The sequence below is a fragment of the Vulpes vulpes genome, chromosome 6 (assembly GCF_048418805.1).
Source record: "Vulpes vulpes isolate BD-2025 chromosome 6, VulVul3, whole genome shotgun sequence".
In the NCBI taxonomy this organism is placed as follows: Eukaryota; Metazoa; Chordata; class Mammalia; order Carnivora; family Canidae; genus Vulpes; species Vulpes vulpes.
In genome coordinates this window covers 24,256,525-24,279,705 of record NC_132785.1, presented here as the reverse complement: position 1 = coordinate 24,279,705, position 23,181 = coordinate 24,256,525, and the positions used below count along the sequence as shown (strand labels likewise).

The 23,181-nt window shown below is 32.3% G+C and overlaps 1 protein-coding gene across 1 annotated transcript in view; it reads left to right on the top strand.

The window, feature by feature from the left end:
* The window catches only part of KLHL1 (kelch like family member 1), a 353,403-nt gene that overhangs the window by 233,160 nt on the left and 97,062 nt on the right, over positions 1-23,181 (top strand). Inside the window, exon 6 of the mRNA XM_025987262.2 lies at positions 12,963-13,149. Within this exon, the coding sequence (XP_025843047.1) occupies positions 12,963-13,149 (187 nt within the window). The remainder of the gene's footprint in view (positions 1-12,962; positions 13,150-23,181) is intronic.

Sequence of the window (23,181 nt, the reverse complement as noted above, 5' to 3'; positions counted from 1 at the left end):
AAAAACAAGATAAAAACAGCTTTTCTAATGGTAATTACTAAGTATAAACAGTAGAGTACTAAATAATGAATTAAGAAAGAAGTTTCATTTATATATGAAAAGACAGAAACTTTGAAAGTTCATTGAAAACACAGATAAAACAAGAACATTCAACTAAGACTCAGAGAGTTCCAAGATGAAAAATCACATTAAAGATGCAATACAGAAATTCTTAAAATGGGGGATAGTAAATAGAACAGTCTTATCAAAGCAGAAGGTTGATCAGAGATACAGTGAGAAATGAGACTAAACTAGGTATTTTAAGTCACATTAGAAAATACTTTCAATTGTAATGCAAGGAATTGTAACAAGACAGTAAGACAGTAAATGATGAATGTATATGTTTTAGGATACTATGTGGGAGTGATCTGAATTCTGCATAAATGATTTCTTATGCCACATAGAAGAATTAAAACTTTTAGTCTTTTTCAAAAATTCAGTAAAGAGTTAATATTAACTGGCAAAGTGGCTTTTGGAAAGAGAAGGGAATAGTGGAATGTAAAGATAGAATGGCAGTATTATAATAATCAACAGTTTTAGATGATTCTTTTGAACGGACTTGAGTAAGAAGATAAACATTTAGAAATAGAATAATGAAGGGATCTCAGTAAGAAAGACACATTTTGAGAATATTTATTCATATACTGTATTTTCCAAAATTTTTCAGTCAGCTTAAATAGAAGTAGCATAAAACAGAAGTATATGTAAAGAAATATTGTAAACCAACAATAAAAAAATAGAAGGCATAAGTCAATACAGGAAGAAGAATGTAATGGTAAAAAATAAGTTTAGACTTAACTATGTGAGTTTGAATTGTCAGTGTAACATCCAAGTTTAGTGCTTCTTGGTTACAAATCAAATCACCTTAGAGTAATGTCCAAGAGCCCAAATTATTTGTGTAATAGAATTTTGCTATTGACTATGACTGGAAATAAGCTCATGCCATCAGCTGAGTCTGGGATCACTTATTTAGGAATATAGATATTTGGTTGGTTGTTAAGCAGAGATGTTTCTGAAAGACCATAAACATTTCTGAAGATGATTAATTTATGCATGTAATTTGAGATGTGATATTGGATCTTTCTGCCTATACATTATATATTTTCAAACTTCAATACTAGATTTCTTGTTTAAAATAAATTAATAGATGCTGTAATCAGCATAAATGATCACTCAGTTAAATAGTTATTGAGCAATTCCTAGGAGCCTGTAATCTTATTAGTGGTACTCAACAAGAGGTATCAACTCAGAAATTTTTTCTGATTTCCTACAAGTTTATGACTAGCATGCATATGAAGCCCTTAAATGACTACACAGATGTCAACTGATAAAAGTCTGATATGACCAATAAAACAAATTGTGTCAATTGTGATCTTAATAATTAGATAAGTCCTCGTGGAAGTAATAATAGAATGTACACTGGACCCTGAAGATTGGGTCATATTTTAATAGAAGCTGCAAAGGGAAAAGGCATTACCAATATTACTCTAAAAAATGACAGGATCCATTCAGATCACAGGAAAGAGGTCTGAAGAGCTAAAATATGAAATACAGGAAAAAAATATATGTAGGGTATCTCAGAGAGTGATTGAAGAGCTAAAATTGAGTTGTATTATAGAATTTTTGGCCTGCTAGTCTGAGGATATTGAATAATGTCCTGACAATAATAAACTAATGTGTTAGAATATAGCTAGATGCTATATAGATGCTAGCTTTAGAATATAGCTAGATATGAGTAAATTAACAAAAGCATTCTAAGAGGTGGGTAGGAGGGTAGGCTTGAATAGAACAGATTAGTGGTGAGAGAGATTGCGGATATCCGGGACCTATTATATAGCACCTGGCACAAAATAGTTGGTGACTACATATTTGTTACATGAATGAATGAATGAATGAATGAATGTGTGCAAAGTCCAGAGCCCACCTAGGATGCAATGAAATTTTTCTGGATGAAGATGATGTTCATGCAGGGCATGCAATAACTTATTTCAGTTTTAGAAATTTTGAGCTTTCAAGATACCTATAGAATAGCAAATCTATATTAAATAACTAAAAATGAATTATAAATTATAGCAGCATTAAACCCCATCCTTTTGTCACTAATAACTGCTATCAGTGATATATGATATGTGCTATTATTTGAGTTAATTTGATGATCTCTACTCATTGTGATTATGTCATTATTCTTCTTTATTTGTACTGTCAGTTCCACCAATTATTTTTCAACTCAAGGCAATCAAATATTCAGAATTCCGAATATTCTGTATCCAGAACAAAATTAATTAGCCTGATCCTTATTTTGTAGATGGTTTCTTCTTGTTCCTCAAATAGTTGAGTATGAGTTATTCAGATATATCTGATGTAAGCAGCAGCATGTCAGTAATTTCTGTTTTTGTTTTGAAATGACAGCACAGAAGAAGACATAGAAAGCTCCACTCTATCCACTTTTTCATTTATTTCAAGACATAAATAATATCTCCATATAGCTTAACCAGAATATAAATAATATATTCAAGTAGTTTAGCCAGAATAGTGATTATGCCAGTAGAAAGGATATATCCATCTCTTAATACGTCATGATTCTAGTCTTTGCCAAAATTATTTTCATTGGATATAAATGGGGTTTTAACTGTACTAAAAAGACCTATCTACTCATATCAATGAATTTCTTTCAGGCTGCAGATTGATATCCTGGCTACAGCTGAGCTAGATCCTCTATTACAAGCTTAGGTTGTTCCAGCCACAGCAGAGACTCAAATAATAGCCAATGAGGCTCTGTGAGTACTGGCTTACCAACTAACTTCTATTCCAAGTTTTCAAAGTAATTGTCCATTTTCTTCTATATCTGTCTTTGAAAATCTGAGAGGAAGGAAACATACAGAAAACCTCTCTAGGCATGAGGCAGCTTGTATCTTCCTTTGCAAAGCAGAATAACACTACCAGGAGCTCACCGTTTATTATGTTGCTACAGAGTTCTCTGATAACTCTCCTTTCACCAGCGCCGTATACTGACTATTAAACAGGCTCGGGGCTTATTTAGCACTGAATGTGCTCATTAAATCATTGTTTCTCTGTCTTAGAAACTGCTTAATAAAAATACCTGAAAATTTATTTATCAAACCTATTTATAAAATATTGAAGCAGAAAATCACGTTTCCTTGCAGCTTATGGTATATGATAATATTTTATCATTCATCCTATTCATTTTGTCAAGCAGAAAACTTGAAAGACTATATATGAAACTGTCACTTGTTCTCTAAGGACTGTCACTTCTAATAGGAATCAATTTTGTTTTATAGATTCAGATTTCGTGAGTAGATTTTTTTAGCACAACACCCAGGAGCAAAACAAAGGTTTGAAATATTATGAAATAATATGAGGTATATGAAATGTCGCACTGTTATGAATGTAAGGATGTTTTCATAACCTTGATAGCCCAAGGATATAGTGTTGGAAGAGTTAATACTTCCTTTGGTCCATAGTAAGTTTAAATTTATCTTACTTTAGGTGTTTTCTATTATTGCATTCCATATTCCAATGGACTTCCTGACCAGGTGGAAGGTATAGATGTATTTGCTATGCTTTGCACAGATCCTATTAGTCATGTTGCCTTTCAAATTATGTCTTCATTCATGCAGCATTACTCTTCCTTAAGAAATAGCTTACAATATATATTCTTGTTTCTAGCCATTAACATGACAGGAGTTTATTACTGTAATTTATATCTTCTAAATAACACTATTTTATGATGTTTTTAAAGTCTGTAATGCAAATTTTTATAATATAAATATTTTGACTTTTACTATAAAATTAGAATAGTATGCCCTTTATGTAATTAGATGAGTAGGTCATGTAGCACAGATAAATCAATGCATTTGATTTTGTTTGCTTATGATATAAGAAAGAGTCATTTACAATGTTAAAGAAGTATGTATACATGCAATTTAGTGCAGAGAATCATGACAAAGATTCTAACCAAGATAGCATTGTTTTTGACATATTAAGGAAAAATATACAGAAAGGAGACAATTTTTTTCTGAATGATACAACAATTTATTCTATTTTCTTATTCGAAGGTTGGAAAAACAAGGCTAACTAGATACTTGAATAATGCATTCCATTTTCATGAAACAATACTTTTTTAGAGTCATAACTTCCAATTTATTGCAATCATTTGAAGTAAATTCATATAAATACTCTTGGAAAAAAAAATAAATACTCTTGGAAAACTGCAGTTTGAGGAGTGTCTCAGTGTAAATATATAGAATTAAAGCATTCATCAATATTTTCATGTTGCTAAACATGTGGCTATTTTCAGCATGTGGTTCAATTTCTCAAACCATATTAATTAAATTATTGGCATTTTAATGACACATGTAGAGATCATTTTTAAGAAATAATTGTTTTAATAGTGGAATTTCTTCCCCCCCCCAACCAAGGTGTAGTGAGTAATAAAGTCAATGGAACTTTAAGAAGAGTATGCAAAAAGACAATAATAATGCTTTACTACACACAATTGCAAAGAACTAGTCTAATCAAAATTCATGAAATTGCTGTACACTGGAATGCTCTAACAAAGTTATTGTCTAGAATTCTAGCTATTAATGAATAAATTATTCTGATTTTTCACATTAGTGAATTCTGAATACCATACATGTTTCTTGAATATGTTCATTCTGCAGCTACAGGTTTGTCCTTTAATTTGTGGATCATTATTAGGTCACAAGGAAAGCCTACCAAGGTGATAGGGAGTTAGGGTATATTTGCAAAGGAACTGCCTGACTGACACAGATCAACCCATTAGAATTTTATGTAATGTTAATTGTTTTTTTTAATTAATTTTTATTGGTGTTCAATTTACCAACATACAGAAAAACACCCAGTGCTCATCCCGTCAAGTGTCCGCCTCAGTGCCCGTCACCCATTCCCCTCCAACATCCGCCCTCCTCCCCTTCCACCACCCCTAGTTCATTTCCCAGAGTTAGGTGTCTTTATGTTCTGTCTCCCTTCCTGATATTTCCCAACATTTCTTTTCCCTTCCTTTATATTCCCTTTCACTATTATTTATATTCCCCAAATGAATGAGAACATACACTGTTTGTCCTTCTCCGATTGGAAGGACTTACTTCACTCAGCATAATACCCTCCAGTTCCATCCACGTTGAAGCAAATGGTGGGTATTTGTCGTTTCTAATTGCTGAGTAATATTCCATTGTATACATAAACCACATCTTCTTTATCCATTCATCTTTCGATGGACACCGAGGCTCCTTCCACAGTTTGGCTATTGTGGCCATTGCTGATAGAAACATCGGGGTGGAGGTGTCCCGACGTTTCATTGCATCTGAATCATTGGGGTAAATCCCCAACAGTGCAATTGCGGGGTCATACGGCAGGTCTATTTTTAACTCTTTGAGGAACCGCCACACAGTTTTCCAGGGTGGCTGCACCAGTTCACATTCCCACCAACAGTGTAAGAGGGTTCCCTTTTCTCCGCAGCCTCTCCAACATTTGTTGTTTCCTGCCTTGTTAATTTTCCCCATTCTCACTGGTGTGAGGTGGTCTCTCATTGTGGTTTTGATTTGTATTTCCCTGATGGCAAGTGATGCAGAGCATTTTCTCATGTGCATGTTGACCATGTCCATGTCTTCCTCTGTGAGATTTCTCTTCATGTCTTTTGCCCATTTCATGATTGGATTGTTTGTTTCTTTGGTGTTGAGTTTAATAAGTTCTTTATAGATTTTGGAAACTAGCCCTTTATCTGATATGTCATTTGCAAATATCTTCTCCCATTCTGTAGGTTGTCTTTTAGTTTTGTTGACTGTATCCTTTGCTGTGCAAAAGCTTCTTATCTTGATGAAGTCCCAATAGTTCATATTTGCTTTTGTTTCTTTTGCCTTCGTGGATGTATCTTGCAAGAAGTTACTGTGGCCGAGTTCAAAAAGGGTGTTGCCTGTGTTCTCTTCTATGATTTTGATGGACTCTTGCTCACATTTAGATCTCTCATCCATTTTGAGTTTATCTTTGTGTATGGTGAAAGAGAGTGGTCCAGTTTCATTCTTCTGCATGTGGATGTCCAATTTTCCCAACACCATTTATTGAAGAGACTGTCTTTCTTCCAATGGATAGTCTTTCCTCCTTTATCGAATATTAGATGACCATACATTTCAGGGTCCACTTCTGGGTTCTCTATTCTGTTCCATTGATCTATGTGTCTGTTTTTGTGCCAGTACCACACTGTCTTGATGACCACAGCTTTGTAGTACAACCTGAAATCTGGCATTATGATGCCCCCAGCTATGGTTTTCTTTTTTAAAATTCCCCTGGCTATTCGGGGTCTTTTCTGATTCCACACAAGTCTTAAAATAATTTGTTCTAACTCTCTGAAGAAAGTCCATGGTATTTTGATAGGGATTGCATTAAACGTGTAAATTGCCCTGGATAACATTGACATTTTTACAATATTAATTCTGCCAATCCATGAGCATGGAATATTTTTCCATCTCTTTGTGTCTTCCTCAATTTCTTTCAGAAGTGTTCTATAGTTTTTAGGGTATAGATCTTTTACCTCTTTGGTTAGGTTTATTCCTAGGTATCTTATGCTTTGGGGTGCAATTGTAAATGGGATTGACTCCTTAATTTCTCTTTCTCCAGTCTCATTGTTAGTGTATAGAAATGCCATTGATTTCTGGGCATTGATTTTGTATCCTGCCACGCTACCAAATTGCTGTATGAGTTCTAGCAATCTTGGGGTGGAGGCTTTTGGGTTTTCTATGTAGAGTATCATGTCATCGGCAAAGAGGGAGAGTTTGACTTCTTCTTTGCCAATTTGAATGCCTTTAATGTCTTTTTGTTGTCTGATTGCTGAGGCGAGGACTTCCAGAACTATGTAGAACAGCAGTGGTGAGAGTGGACATCCCTGTCTTGTTCCTGATCTTAGGGGAAAGGCTCCCAGTGCTTCCCCATTAAGAATGATATTTGCTGTGGGCTTTTCGTAAATGGCTTTTAAGGTGTTGAGGAAAGTTCCCTCTATCCCAACACTCTGAAGGGTTTTGATCAGGAATGGATGCTGTATTTTGTCAAATGCTTTCTCTGCATCTATTGAGAGTATCATATGGTTCTTGGTTTTTCTCTTGCTGATATGATGAATCACATTGATGGTTTTATGAGTGTTGAACCAGCCTTGTGTCCCAGGGATAAATCCTACTTGGTCATGGTGAATAATTTTCTTAATGTGTTGTTGGATCCTATTGGCTAGTATCTTGTTGAGAATTTTTGCATCCATGTTCATCAGGGATATTGGTCTGTAATTCTCCTTTTTGGTGGGATCTTTGTCTGGTTTCGGGATTAAGGTGATACTGGCCTCATAGAACGAATTTGGAAGTACTCCATCTCTTTCTATCTTTCCAAACAGCTTTAGTAGAATAGGTATGATTTCTTCTTTAAACGTTTGATAGAATTCCCCTGGGAAGCCATCTGGCCCTGGACTCTTGTGTCTTGGGAGGTTTTTGATGACTGCTTCAATTTCCTCCCTGGTTATTGGCCTTTTCAGGTTTTCTATTTCTTCCAGCTCCAGTTTTGGTAGTTTGTGGCTTTCCAGGAATGCGTCCATTTCTTCTAGATTTCCTAATTTATTGGCGTACAGCTGTTCATAATATGTTTTTAAAATCGTTTGTATTTCCTTGGTGTTGGTAGTGATCTCTCGTTTCTCATTCATGATTTTATTAATTTGAGTCTTCTCTCTCTTCTTTTTAATAAGGTTGGCTGATGGTTTATCTATCTTATTAATTCTTTCAAAGAACCAACTCCTGGTTCTGTTGATCTGTTCCACAGTTCTTTTGGTCTCGATTTCATTTAGTTCTGCTCGAATTTTAATTAACTCTCTTCTTCTGCGGGGGGTGGGGTCCATTTGTTGCTTTTTCTCTAGTTCCTTTATGTGTAAGGTGAGCTTTTGAATTTGAGTTCTTTCCAGGTTTTGAATGGATGCTTGTATTGCAATGTATTTCCCCCTCAGGACCGCTTTTGCTGCATCCCAAAGATTTTGAACGGTTGTATCTTCATTCTCATTAGTTTCCATGAATCTTTTTAATTCTTCCTTAATTTCCTTTTCATCTTTTAGCAGGATGGTCCTTAACCTCCACGTGTTTGTGGTCCTTCCAAACTTCTTGTTGTGATTAAGTTCTAATTTCAAGGCATTATGGTCTGAGAATATACAGGGGACTATCCCGATCTTTTGGTATCGGTTCAGACCCGATTTGTGACCCAGTATGTGGTCTATTCTGGAGAAAGTTCCATGTGCACTTGAGAAGAATGTGTATTCAGTTGAGTTTGGATGTAAAGTTCTGTAGATATCTGTGAAATCCATCTGGTCCAGTGGATTTCAAAGAATCCAAAGAAGCTCTCGTTTCTTTGGATATGTTGTGCTTAGAAGACCTATCTAGTATAGAAAGAGCTAGATTGAAGTCACCAAGTATAAGTGTATTATTATCAAAGTATTTCTTCAGTTTGGTTATTAATTGGTTTAAATATTTGGCAGCTCCCACATTCGGGGCATATATATTGAGGATTGTTAAGTCCTCTTGTTGGATAGATCCTTTGAGTATGAGATAGTGTCCCTCTTCATCTCTCACTATAGTCTTCAGGGTAAATTTTAATTTATCTGATATAAGGATGGCTACCCCTGCTTTCTTTTGAGGACCATTTGAATGGTAAATGGTTCTCCAACCTTTTATTTTCAGGTTGTAGGTGTCCTTCTGTCTAAAATGAGTCTCTTGTAGACAGCATATAGATGGGTCCTGCTTTTTTATCCAGTCTGAAACCCTGTGCCTTTTGATGGGGTCATTAAGCCCGTTCACGCTCAGAGTTACTATTGACAGATATGTTAATTGTTTTTTTTTTAAGATTTTATTTATTTATTCATGAGAGACACACACAGAGAGAGGCAGAGACATAGGCAGAGGGAGAAGCAGGCTCCCTGTGGGGGTTTGATGTGGAACTCAATCCCGGGACTGGGGATCACATCCCTAGCCAAAGACAGATGCTCAACCACTGAGCCTCCCAGGTGTCCCTGTTAATTGTTAATATACACTATTCTGTTCTTCTTATTGAGTCTCAGATATTTTAATTTATGATCTCTTTTTATTGACAAAATATTCTGAAACATTATTGTTTGTAGAGAGTAGGATCTTTTCTTGAGGTTTAATACACAATTTATAATGATGTAGTCAATGATTGTTCTAACAGTGAAAATTTTGTGAAACATCCAAGAATTTAAGTTGAAAAATAAGTATTATGATCATCCTTGACTGGAAGAGGTATGTATGGTTGATAGTATCCTAGGAACAAAATCTAATTTGTAGGCAATTATTGTACAAATCCTTGTATATAAACATGAGTATGTTTCTAAGTAGTATATAATTATCAAAATATTGATATATTTTGTAAATTTGAGTGGCAAAGGAGCTGTCACAATAGTTTAGATTTAATTAAAAATTGAAGAATATAAAAAAAACTATTTTCCATTTTATATGGAAGAGCAATACTTGTGTTAATCTTGGATCACTGCAAAAATCTAAAGATAGCTCAAGTTTAAAAGACAGCTTAACCATTTTATTTTTCTGAATTTGTTTTAATTTGGGATGAAATATGATACTAAAAAGTGTTGTCAGAGGAGATGAAATATAGACACAGTCAATACACAACAATAAGTAAAAACAGTATATTTATAAATATATTTTATATATACATATATAAATATTTTATATATATATTTTTTATTTATAAATAATTCAATTAAAAAATAAAATAAAATTTAAAGATTGCCAAATGATTAGGGATATGCCACAACTAAGAAATACTACACAATGCTTTGTTAATAAAAGGAAAAAATTATTTAAGAACAGAATACCTTTGCTATTTTAAAGAAATAAATTACAAATTTTAGTTTTATTTTATATATCTTCCTTGTCATATTTTGAAATAATTTATAATAATTTTCATTGTGCATAAATCTATGATCAATGAACAATTAATTTCTCTTTAAAAATATAATTTGAAAGTATTATAAATTAAGTACTTAGGGTTGACTGTCTTCTGATACTGTATTTTGGTGAAATTCCTCAAGTTTTCTTTTATAATTACTTATTTTTTATGAAAAATTTGAAAGAATCCTTATTTATCTTTGCATTGTGTGTTTAGAAATACATATATAGCTATTCGAGTAGATTTTGAAGTTAATATTTTTAATATTAGCTTTATAATGTCATTCATTCTCTTAATCTATGTCCATTTTATATTTATAAAATAAGGTGCCAGGAAAAGTTAAAAATATTTCAGTGACCAATATTTCTAACCAAAGTTAGAAATATTCCAGTGACCAATACTAAAAGGTATTTAAAAATTAACCTTAACAAATTAATTTAATATTAACCTATTGTAAAGTTTACTGAAGAAATAAAAACTATAATGCAAGCTAACAACTGTCCTTTTTATATGTAGGATTACAAGAACTCACAAGACTGAATCATTATAAAAGATATAACTTATTGAAATTTCTTTAAACAATTTTATATCTTAGTAATCTTAAACTGTTTACTGAACTAATTATACCTTTTGGACCCATAAAACTAATGTGCACATTTGTTTAAAGATTAAAATATAAGAAATTAAACCCAAGTCTTGTATTTATTTAAATATTGTCCTAGCCTTATTTGTACATGGCAACAAAATAAAAAAGAAGGCATTAGAGGTACTTTTAAGCTAAAACTAGTACTTTGATTAGTTAAAAGAGTCATCTACATATTAGGAATAATGTATGAATTCTTTTTAATATAAATGACACCTACTCATATGTCAAATTTTAAAATATTTACACCTATGCCATGAATCTGTTTACCTAAAACCTAACCATTTACACTTCCATTTAAACTTTTTGATTATGAATTATAGTTTTACAAAAAAAATGTAGAAATGAAGAATATATCTTTTTAATTTTTTCTTTTTATTTTATTTTTTTTCTTTTTACCCCTTTTATTTGATACTTAACTGGATAAGATACTCCTGGAGTGCACTCCTAATTAAAAAAAAAATGATTTCTTGTGATCAATTAATCCCAAAATTTCTCCAAAAAGGTGAAAAAGGGAGAGAAGAGGAGATAAAAAAGAAGAATTAATGGGAACCAAGTTCAGCCATATCTACATTTATCACTGGAAAAGCTAATTGTTTTCCTTTTAAGGAAAGGAAAAGGCTTAAATGTAGAAATATTATACTTTGATACACAGATGACCAAAAGTCATATCAAAATATATTTTTTCTTTCACTTTATAAAGACCACTAGGGTCTTCTTAGAAATAGATATTCTCTTACGTCTTAATTTTTTTTTAATTACTGAAAGAGTAAAAGATAGTCTTTAAAAAATCCATCAGAGATCTGCTGTCCTATTCCATACTAAAAAAAAAAAATTGTTTTTCCTTGATTAACGTTCAGAATGAAAGTGGGTAGGAAGGCAACTAAGATTTCAGTATACAAAAAGTTCAACGTAGCCAAGAATTTAATTGAATATCTTCCTTCTGTATTCCAAAGTATTTTGGAAGCCCTATACATTACATTCCTTATTCAGCCTCAGAGCTATTGTTCTTTCTCACGTTAATACGTTATCTCATGTGTTTTATGTTTTTCTTGTCACCTCCAACAATGTATGTATCATGATGTCTAAATAAATTTACTTAATTAAGGTTACAATGTTAAAATTAATTATTTAGTTATATGCCACTATCACATATTACCTCATTCACTCAATATGTATATATATATGTGTGTGTACAGATTTGGTAAAGTGTCTTATTGATGTGGAACAAAAGGTCAGTGTATTAATATTAAATTTTTAACTTCTTAATTTTCTAAATCTATGTGACAGATTTAAGTGTCACTTGATATGAAACACTGATTTATTAAGAAAAAGAAAGTGATATTGAAAGAATCCCAGAAAAAAAAAAAGAGAGAGAGAGAGAGAGAATCTAAATAGAAACAGAAGAAGAGGGAAAAAAAGGTATTTTGGATATATTCATAGAAATGTACACAGAAGAATTTGGGGGGATGAAACCCTGGTGTAGCAAAAGAGGAATATAATATAGCTTGAAACATCTGATCCTACTCTATTCCTTCCTCGGGTGCTGGATTTTTTTGGTATAAAATTTTTAAATTTCACTATTGGAAACTTTACTTTGTCTACTATACAACTTTCTAGCTGCTTAGATAGATACTTAGAGAGATAAGGACAATTGGTTTCATTTTTATTGATTGTTTAAAACGATTTTATTTATTTATTCATGAGAGACATAGTGTGAGGCTCAGAGACATAGGAAGGGGGAGAAGAAGGCTACCTGCAGAAAGTCTGATGTGGAACTTGATCCCAGGACCCTGGGATCATGACCGGAGCCAAATGTTGACGCTCAACCACCGAGCCACCCAGGTGCCCCTGATTTTTTTTTTTTAATTTAAGGGGACTATCTTAAATATGTGAATGTTTATGAAGATTGTTACAATGAATTTGTTGAAGGATATTTTAAAATTTCTTTCTCTACACAGGTTTATGGCCAACACAGGCAACTATTTTCAATTTATAAACAGGTTTCAGAAGAGGAAAGGGAATTGAAAAAGTGATCTCTAGAAGTTCTTTTATGCTCTATGTAATAAAATGATAATAAATTGAATTGAATATAAAATAAAATCCATTCCATTTTTCATGGAAGCCTTCCATTTTACTCATATTTATTTTTATTTGTCAATGTGATTAATTCTTATTATACTTTGCATCCTTCTCAATATAGGGGTAATATCATAGGCATTGAGTTTCTAATTTTAACTACTGATATTATATACTTATTCCTATAAAAACATTAACAGGGATTATGTATTATTCACAGATATTGGCTGACCTAGAAAACCATGCATTATTTAAGAATGATCTGGAATGTCAAAAGCTGATTCTGGAAGCAATGAAATATCATCTGTTGCCAGAAAGAAGAACTTTAATGCAAAGTCCAAGAACTAAACCTAGAAAATCTACAGTTGGAACTCTATATGCTGTAGGAGGAATGGATAACAACAAAGGTATACAATTCTTGATCTCTATGTAATACAAACCCGGTATCATACCATGGCACCATTTTAATATCATAATCTGTATAATACCAACAAATCTCATATGCTTTATACATTAAGATTTAATATAAAGGGAAAAAATTAAAGAATATCTCTTTTTTACCAGTCTGCATTTGCTGCTTCTGCTTATTATTTATCTTTAAATCCTTTATCTCATGTGCATTATGTGCCAGACTTCATATGAAATGAAAAGGGGATTTAAAGCAGTTACTTGCAAAACACAGGCTAAATAATGTGTTGGATATATTGACAACTATATTTCAATTCTAAGCAAAGAAAATGTAATGTGCCAGGCACATGCTTGCCGAGAGCAATATTATGAAGAAGAGTTTCTTTTGAGGCATTTAGAATCTCATACAGAAACCAGGCAAATAGACAACTATACATGAGTGTGATAATTGCAGCAGTTATATTTTACAAACTTAATTGTAATTCCAATTTGGGCCTTCAAAAGGCCCCCATTGTCTTGTGGTTACATAAGACAAATAATATAATTGTCATATGTTTGCATCTGATGAGTGATAGAATTATCCACAATATATATATTGTAAATTTTTTTTTCTTATTTGGGAGAGAGAGAATGAGAGTAGACAAGTGGGCAGGAGGGGCAGAAGGACAAGGAGAAGCAGACTCCCCACTGAGCAGGAAGCCTGATGCAGGGCATGATTCCAGAACCCAGAGATCATGACCTGAGCTGAAGGCAACCACTTAACTGACTGAGCCACCCAGGTGCCCCAATCCTCAATATGTTTAATGTACATATCAAAGTTATAGTTGGCAACTATAGACTGTGGGTTACATCTTTGATCTGTATTGAAGAACTTCGTTATTAAAGAATTAGAAGGAAGGAACAAGGGACATCTGGGTGGCTCAGTCTATTAAGCCTCCAATTCTTGGTTTCAGTTAGGGTCTTGATCTCAGGGTCCTGGAATTGAGCCCTACCTTGGGCTCCATACTCTGTGCTGTCTTCTTGTCCCTGTCCTTCTGCTCTTCCCCATGTGCTCTCTCTCTTTTGTCTCTCTCTCTCTCTCTCTCATAAATTTGTTTTAAAAGAAGGAAGCAATGAAACTTACTTCCACCATTGTGAAGTGAAATCCCAAAACAACAGTTCATTTATTACCTAAATAAACAATTCATGTGATCAATAGGGAAAGACACATATTTCCATATTTTTGTCTGTCCTGAAGCTCTTGTGGCCATTAGGTGGGTTTTCACTAGTTTAAATTTTTTTCAGAAGTTTAATTCCTATTTCTTGGGACACTGATTTTTAGTAATCATCACATTAAAAGAGTACTAGAGAATTTATATTTATATGTATGTTATATATTATATATATATTATATATACAGCTGTCAGTTAAAGGGAATAAATAACCTTTTGCTTTAAGAAGCAGGGAAATGGCATTCACCTCTCTCTCTCTCCTCTTCTTCCAATTTTTGCTAAGTCTTTAGCATATGTTATTACATAAGAGAACATATCAGAGAGTTTCACAAAGAGTGGCTCAAAACCCTCTTTTGTAAGGTGGTGAAATAGAAAAAATTTTATCAAATACAAATCTGATCAAAAAATTGTCAGAATTTGTACTAAAATTCCAAAGAAATTTTTTCAAACTAAGAAAGTTTCTGAAGAAAAAGAAGAGGAAGAGGAGGTAAAAGAGGGAGAAGGAGGAGGAGGTGGATGAAGAGTATTGAACCTCGTTTCCTTCTGATTAAGAGTAAATAATAAACACAATTTAAAATAGGTATAAAAATTACTATACAATTAAGGAATCAAACAACATGACTAAATTTGCATATTAAAATCTGATGACTTTAAATTGTTGTAGCATAAAAGACTATGAGACTATGGAGTTTACTGAGTTAAACTGTTGACAGCTTTTTAATTTCTCTAAGCAGTCTTTTTTAAATTCTTTAAATTCTTTAAAAAATTGATCTTAGGGATTCTGAGTCTCTTTCACTTTAGAATCGAATAACACCAACAATTTAGCTATTGTTACACATATTCGGTAAGGTAGAGGCTTAACATAATATAATACAGGAGGTTTAAACAGATATTCTACATTAAATCAGTAATATGATGGGAAAAAATTATTTGAAGGAACTTTAAGAAATTTTTACCACATCCTTAGCCCTATCAAGATGAGATGTTAATATCCCGTAAACTTAGATAAAAATCTGATACTTAATACCAAACCTCAGAGAGCCTATTTTTCCTAGTGAAGCAGAAACATAAAAGCCCAATGTTTCAAGGGATTTCAAGAGCAAATAGAACATTTTCACGGTAATCTCTCCTATTTGTATCATGCTTTTACTGCTTTAATAGTGCTTTCTACAGCTTATTAACTTTTATCTTTAAATAGGCATTAAGATTTTATCTTAAAATTGTGTTTTCTTGGAAGGTAATGAGGAAAAGGGAATAAAATGTAAAAATAAAAAAAGAATAATCAGAAGAAACAAAAAAATAGAATTTACTTGGCATAATTAATATGAAAAAATAATCTATATGTAATAGTGTGGTTTTTTGAAGTTATTGACATACTTATATTGTGCCTTATAAAGGGCTATATAAACATTTCGTTGGGATTCCTCTTCAGTTCCATAATTACTGAGATAATATATCAAATGAAATCAATAAACTATGGATAAAATACTTGCAGATTTTCCATAGACATGAAAATTCAGAGCACTGGCCTCTCCTCTCTCTCTTCTCATAGTCATATATATATATATATATATGTACAAAAAAAGTCATATATATATATATAATATATATATACACATTCCGTACTGATGAAAGTATTTTATGTGTTAAGAACTTGCGTACTGTGTTGAATATTATGAATATAAACCTAACCTCACAGAGCTACCAAGTTGATCCGGGAAAACAGATAGTATACAAAATACTTGCAAATGAAATGAATGTTACAAGAAGGGAATTGCAAGTAGAATGAGTATAATGCCAGTGGAGCAAACCTGTTCTAGTCTAGAAAAGTAAGGAAGTATAGAAAAAGTGTCTCTTCCTATTGTTTTTCTAGCTGAAATCTAAAGAATTATTAGGGATTACTTTAATACCTTATTGAAATGGAAGGATGGTCTTGCCGGTAAGTTCCAGACTGCAGGTACATCAAATACGAAGGTTTACAGTTGAAGAAAAGTGACATCTTCAAAAAAAAAAATGGAGACAAATCCTTTATACCTGATTATGGACAATAGAGAAATGAAAGCATGGTTGTTAGTGGAGGAGAAGCACAGTGGGCTTCAGTGAGACACTTTAGAGGATCAATTCTGATTTGAAACCACAGAGGTCTTGGAAGGCTGGTGATGTTCCTAGTGGAGAAAGCAGTTTGTCAGAATCAGAGAGATGCCTATTCAAATACTTTATATCCATTTTGGTATAAATTATATTCATTAAGTGACATGGAGTATTATGTAAAGAGGTTAAACTAAATTGCATCAAGGCATTCCAACACAGTTGGTAAAAAAGGGCCTCTCAGGGGACTCAGCAGAAACCTGGGCTGACCTTCCTAATTTGGAACAAGGCCAAGCAACTTAGGAACTTTGGAGACATGAGACTATCAGGGTTCTGTGAAATAACAGGGATATGACATAAAGTGGGATTTAGATATTCATATAAATAACATATTTATATCACGTGTATGGTAAATGCTTTTTATGCTAATATGAACATTCAAAAATGATGAATCAAACAGAAAAAAGAATCAAGCCATAAATAGAAATTTGCAATGTGTTTTAGAAAGTATGATTTAATTTACTCTTAGAACAGGGAAATGCTGAAAAATAAATCTTTAAGAATGTAGTAATTTATAGCATATTTTAAAGCCAATTAAAACATTATTATAATATTCATATTTGTTCTACTATGAATTGAGAAATGAGGGGACATAAAATTAAATATGATTTTTAAAAAGGCAATAAATACAAGCTGTTTTTATAAGGAAAAAGTTTTTTTAAATAATGTCAACTGAAATCAAATGCAGATTTAAATTAATGAAGTAAATTATATTGATCAATTTGCTGTTATTTTGGTAAGAACTTTATTACAAATCACACAGTAATCATCATAAAAATTTTAGAAAGTTGATTTAAAGGTAAAACACTAATTACTTCCAAGTGTTTACATTGACTTACATTTATGTATGATTTATATAAGCTATGAAATAAAATTTGGCAGTAGTGGTTAACGGAAAATATTTGCATCAAAATATTTTTATTGGAATTACATTCTGATATTGACTGATTTTTTAACGGAAAATATTTGCATCAAAATATTTTTATTGGAATTACATTCTGATATTGACTGATTTTTTTTTGGAGTTAATTTCTTCTGTCTACTAGTGTACGAATTGAAAATCTGATAAATATATAATAGCATAGATAAGAAAAATCAGCTTATCACTAAAGTATAATCATAATCATTTAGGAATAATAAAATTCATCAATTTTAATAGAATAGTGTATTTCCTTTCTCAAATTTCTATGTATATGTGTGTGATTGTGTACAGCCATAACTATCTATATTTATTTAGAGATATATCTATCAACATTTGTCTTCATATGCCTCTGTGATTATCTAGATAGGTATCTAAATATAAATATATGTAGATTTATAATCTTTAAAATTGTTATTTTTGTTGCTTTTATTCATTATTTATATTTTATGTGTAAATTTATATTTCATTACAATTTTAAAATACATCATATCAAGAAGCTCACTAATCTTACATGGAAATGCCACAGTTTGAGTTTAATCCTGTTATTAAACACTTGGTGGGATCCAATTCTTTTTACTCAAAATAATGCCATCCTAGGGGATCCCTGGGTGGCTCAGCAGTTTGGCACCTGCCTTTGGCCCAGGGCCTGATCCTGGGGACTGGGGACCCCGGATCAAGTCCCACATCAGGCTTCCTGCATGGAACCTGCTTCTCCCTCTGCATCTCTCTCTCTTTCTCTCTGTCTCTCCTGAATAAATGATAAAATCTTTAAAAAATAATAACAGTGCCATCATTAGTATCTGCATGTATTAAGAGTCTTTCCTAACCTTTGAGTGTCCTTTATAAAGATTTCTAGAGAAATATTACTGGGTAGGAAAGTAATGTTGTTGTGACAGATGAGCCTATTTCTTTCTAGAAAGTTTGTAAGAATTTATGGCATCCTCAAAGTATATAATAATGCCAGTTTAAGTGCCTTTGCAACCAATTTTCTGCCTTAAAAAAATAAAAATTTTCTAGTGTGATAGAAAAAACTGTACAATGACAAATGTACATATTCTTATCATTATGTTTATATTTCTCTTCCTAACAGTGAAACTGAGTTTTTTGTATATTGAATTTTTATGTATAAAATCATGTACCTAATGATATAGAATGACATATTAGTTATTCTTTTCTAATTATTATAAAATTTATTTCAGCTAATTGCCTATATTATATATTTATTTTATTTTAAGATTTTATTTATTTATTCATGAGAGACACACAGAGAGAGAGGCAGAGACAGAAGCAGGCTCCACGCAGGGAGCCTGACATGGGACTCGATCCTGGGTCTCCAGGATCAGGCCCTGGGCCGAAGGCGGCACTAAACCACTGAGCCACCCGGGCTGCCCACCTATATTATATAGTTTAAAGTTTATGATGTGATCCTTTCATTTTTAAGAGGCATAATGATAATATTTTACATTTACTGTAAATTTGTAATAGGGAACGTAGCATTACTTGGCATTTCTGGAAGAATGATGCCTCTTGTATATTAAAATAGAGACTGTGGATAACATGAAGTAGTCTCAGAGAGAAATTACTTTCCTTTTGGCAGACACTTGAGTAAGGGGAAAACCCTTCTTCCAAATCAGGATTGGATTGATTGGAGACTAAAAGGCAGGATTTGTGAGAGCTGCTGTTCTCCTGGTTTGTTTTCAATCTTTACATAAGAGCTGGCCCTCCACAGTGGCCCTGAATAACCTTTCATTTTCAAATGCAGATTTAAAGGAAGAGCTCTACCTCATTTTTAGCATTTTAGCTGCCATCTTCTGCCTGGATTTCTGCCTCTCATCAGATATGTGTTAGATCTCAGCAAATGCATATAGGGGACAAGCAACAATGCCCTGCTATTCTCTTTTTGGAGTCTAAGCAACTAATTGCCTTGATTGTCTAGAACTGCAGGGAAGTGTCTTCCGGGAGCCATGAGACTCCCAATAAACTGGAGCCAAATATTCCCAGGCTCTCAGCCTCAGGCTGCTTATGAAATCTGAATTTTTTAAGGAGAAAATGACAAAGAATGTGAAACTCATTTCAATTCACACCCTTTCTATGGGTCTTTGACCTCTTAAATGGTTGCTGTCTTTTTTTTTTTTTTAGTCTCTAAAGTCTTTAAACAGATCATTTTTGCATTTAAAACTGTCCCTTTATTGTTACATGAAGATAGTCTGTCTTATGCAAGTTTATACATCATCATTAAGAGCAGAGGCCCCTGTGGATTTGTAATTTCACCAATTTTCATTTCTGAAAGTTCCCTCTTTTTCTTGAGATTTATAATTGTTTATGTTCTCATCTTATTTTGTAATTTCATCTATTATTTGTCTAAGTGTTTTACATGTTTAATTTAAATCCTGTAATGAATAATTTCAAAATCTAAAGTGTGAGGGTCTAAACCCTTTGTCTGTTGTTACTGACAAGTCTCATTTTTTGTTAGTTTGATTCTTTTTGTGTTGAGTGATATTACTTTGAAGCCATGGTTGCATTTACTCTGTGGGGCCTTGGGGTCCTAATTTGGGGATGCTTTCATCCTGCAAAGATGAGTTAGCTTCAATCAAGAACCGAGGGCACCACTGACCACTCTAACATCCATCTTTAAAGCTCCAGGCTTCACACAAAGTCTCCGGTTCACTCTTCCGGGTTCTGTTAGGCCCAGGGCAGGTGCTTCAGATCCTATCACAGGTAGGATAGTGCCAGGGAAGTGCTGACTTTTGATTTCAGTTAGCTCTTTCTCAGGTTACCTCACTGTTATTTCAGCTATTTGGTTGTGTCCTTGCAGGGTCTTTTTCTCACTTTCATTTAAACAGGCAATGCCAAAAAATAGTGTTATTGTTGTAATTTGCCCAAGTGTATTGGTGTTATAACCAGAGGACATGTCAGCATGTCTTCTGTTCTCCAGTAAACAGAAGCCTCTGTTTTCTTTCTTTTCCATTTAGAATTTTTCTCCATAGATTACTTCACTTGATTTATGTCCTATCCTTTTGGAATGTAGGTATTTTGTTTGGAATTAAACTACTGGCAACCTGACATTTCCCTCCCTTTCACATATTTATAAAGTAGATCGTCAACATTTCCATGGTTAAATAATTTTTGAGTATTCACAAATTTAGTAATACTATTCAAATATAATTTAGCAATTTAAACAATAATGCCAGTTAATCTCTAAAATAGAGATTATAATTCTAACTCAAAGCACTAAATTAGATCATGTAATAAATTAGAACGGTCCGGATATAATGTAGATGATGACTCACTAACAATTTGATCAAATCCCTGCACATTCTTCTTACAGTAAATGTAATTCAAACTCATGCCTGAGCTTAATTAGAAAGTGAAACATGTCTTGAATCTGAAGGATCATTAGTAAATATTCATAATTACAAGTAAAAATTCATGAGTATATTTGTTCTAATGTAATAGATTAACTCCCTTTCCTGAATTAAAAGCAAACTAGAGACAGAAACTTTTCTTTTCTTCTTAATTTTTTTAGACAGTGGGGGAGTAGAGAAGGGATAGACAGAGATGGAGAGAGAATCTTGAGCAGGCTCCACACCCAGAGTGGAGCCCAACAAAGGTTCAATCTCACGACCCTGAGATCATGACCTGAGCCTTTGAAACCAAGAGTCTGATGCTTAAGGACTAAGCCATCCAGGCACCCCAGGAACTTTACATTTCTAACTTCTTCTTTACATTTCTAACAGTGCATTGTTGCTTCTAGTAGGCTTTCAGTAAATATTTGCCATATTTAAATTACAACTTATTTAACTGATCTTAGTAGATGTTCAAAATGAACAAATCTCATATATATGTATATGAAGCATTAACTTTTAAGTATAACATTTATCAAGGTAAACTTTGTGTTTATATGAAATTCTCCTTTATTTATAATCATTTGAAGATCTGAAAAACAGATTGTAAATAGAAGATTGCTATTACCTAAATAATTTTCCTAATATGACCCTTCAAGCCTAAGAAAATATTATGAATCTATATGAGGTCTCAATAACTGAACATTTGGGAATGATAAAATTCATCAATGATATATTTTCAATATCCTTCTAAGCACCATCATATACAAAATTTCATTTACTTTATACAACAAACTTATGTTGACAATATATTCTTGATCATTTTATTTTTGACAAAGGTTGAGAAACATTCTTAATTTCTACCTTCTACTAAGTATGTTAAGGTAGAGTTTAAATGCAAAGATCAGTGTAATTCTGAAATCTGTATTATTTTTTCTAAACTTTTGCCCACATTTAACCTATTAATGATGAGTTGTGCTGAGAGTGACTTTTTAAAATGCCAGCGTAAAAGCTTGATATACTTTTAATGCTTATTATATGATTTTTCTTTAGGATTTTATTGACTTCTAAGACTAGTTCTCTAGAGAACATATTAGGAATATAAAAAAGTAGGTAATTGAAAAAATTAAATATTCCCTATTATATTTATTTCTCTTTCATGTTTTGTAAATTAGTTTTATGCACACAGAATTATAAATATTTTAACTATTTCCCCTTAATTCAAAATTCTCTATTTGATCAATTTCTCATAAGCTTTACATTTCAATAACATATCTTTAAAATGTAATATCACAGATATTTTGTAAGAATTCAGACTGTATTTTAAATTTTATTCTAAGGGTAAGCATGGAGAACTATTAAATTAGTATTTTTAAATAACAAAAACGTGTCTTTGCTTGATCTACAGAAAACTTATATACATGAATACAAACTTATAAAGTTCTCATTTGCTATATTATTTTTAAAATAAAAGTCTCTTAATACAAATGTTCAAAACTATTTTTATTTAACTTTTATGTCTATATTATATACTTAAATTATCCATGTATAAAAAGCAACTTTTAGATATGAAATGTAAATTTTCCATTCTTCTGTGACTGTGAAATACCTGTCCAGCTCACTACTGGCAAATCAAATGATCACGACTTTTAGCATAATAACTAAAATACAAAATAATAATAATAATAAAGTAATAATAGTAATAAAAACCTTCATTAGTCTCCCATCCGCCAGGTAGAGCCCATTCTTTAGCAGTGTATTTATCCTTCTCTGTCTACCATTTCAAATTTAACCGGCAGATTTTTCCTATTTTCTCTCCATCAAAAATATCTTGATACGATACTTCTAATCTTTATCAAATTTCACAACTCATTTCCTCAGTTTGGAAGTTTTATACTACTTGCAGTACAGTTCACACACATACATTGCCATTTGCTTCAGTGTCTTATTCCTTTTTATCATGCCTTCCTTTGCTTGTCTAACTCAACTTTAATATCTCCCCACCCCTTAGCTGCATCTTGTACATCTTTTGTAATGTCTTAGCATTTTGTGCTTACAACTTTTATTGTACCAATCCAGGTACATTGAAAGCATCTCTTTTTAATTATTTTATTTTCTTAAAATTTTATAACATTTTTGAGCATATAGAAATTAAAAGAATCATAAAATGAACATCTATACACAGCTCAATTTTATAGTTAATATTGTGCTCATCTGTCAAAGTTTTTAATGAATTCAGATATATATATATATATATTTCATCTTAAAAACACTGGAATGCTATTATTAACTAGATTTCAATATATTTTAGAGATTTTCAGTAAAATTAACATATAGTAAAATGAATAAATCTTAAGTGTATCTTTAAATGAGTTTTACCAAATACATAACTTATATAATTCAAAC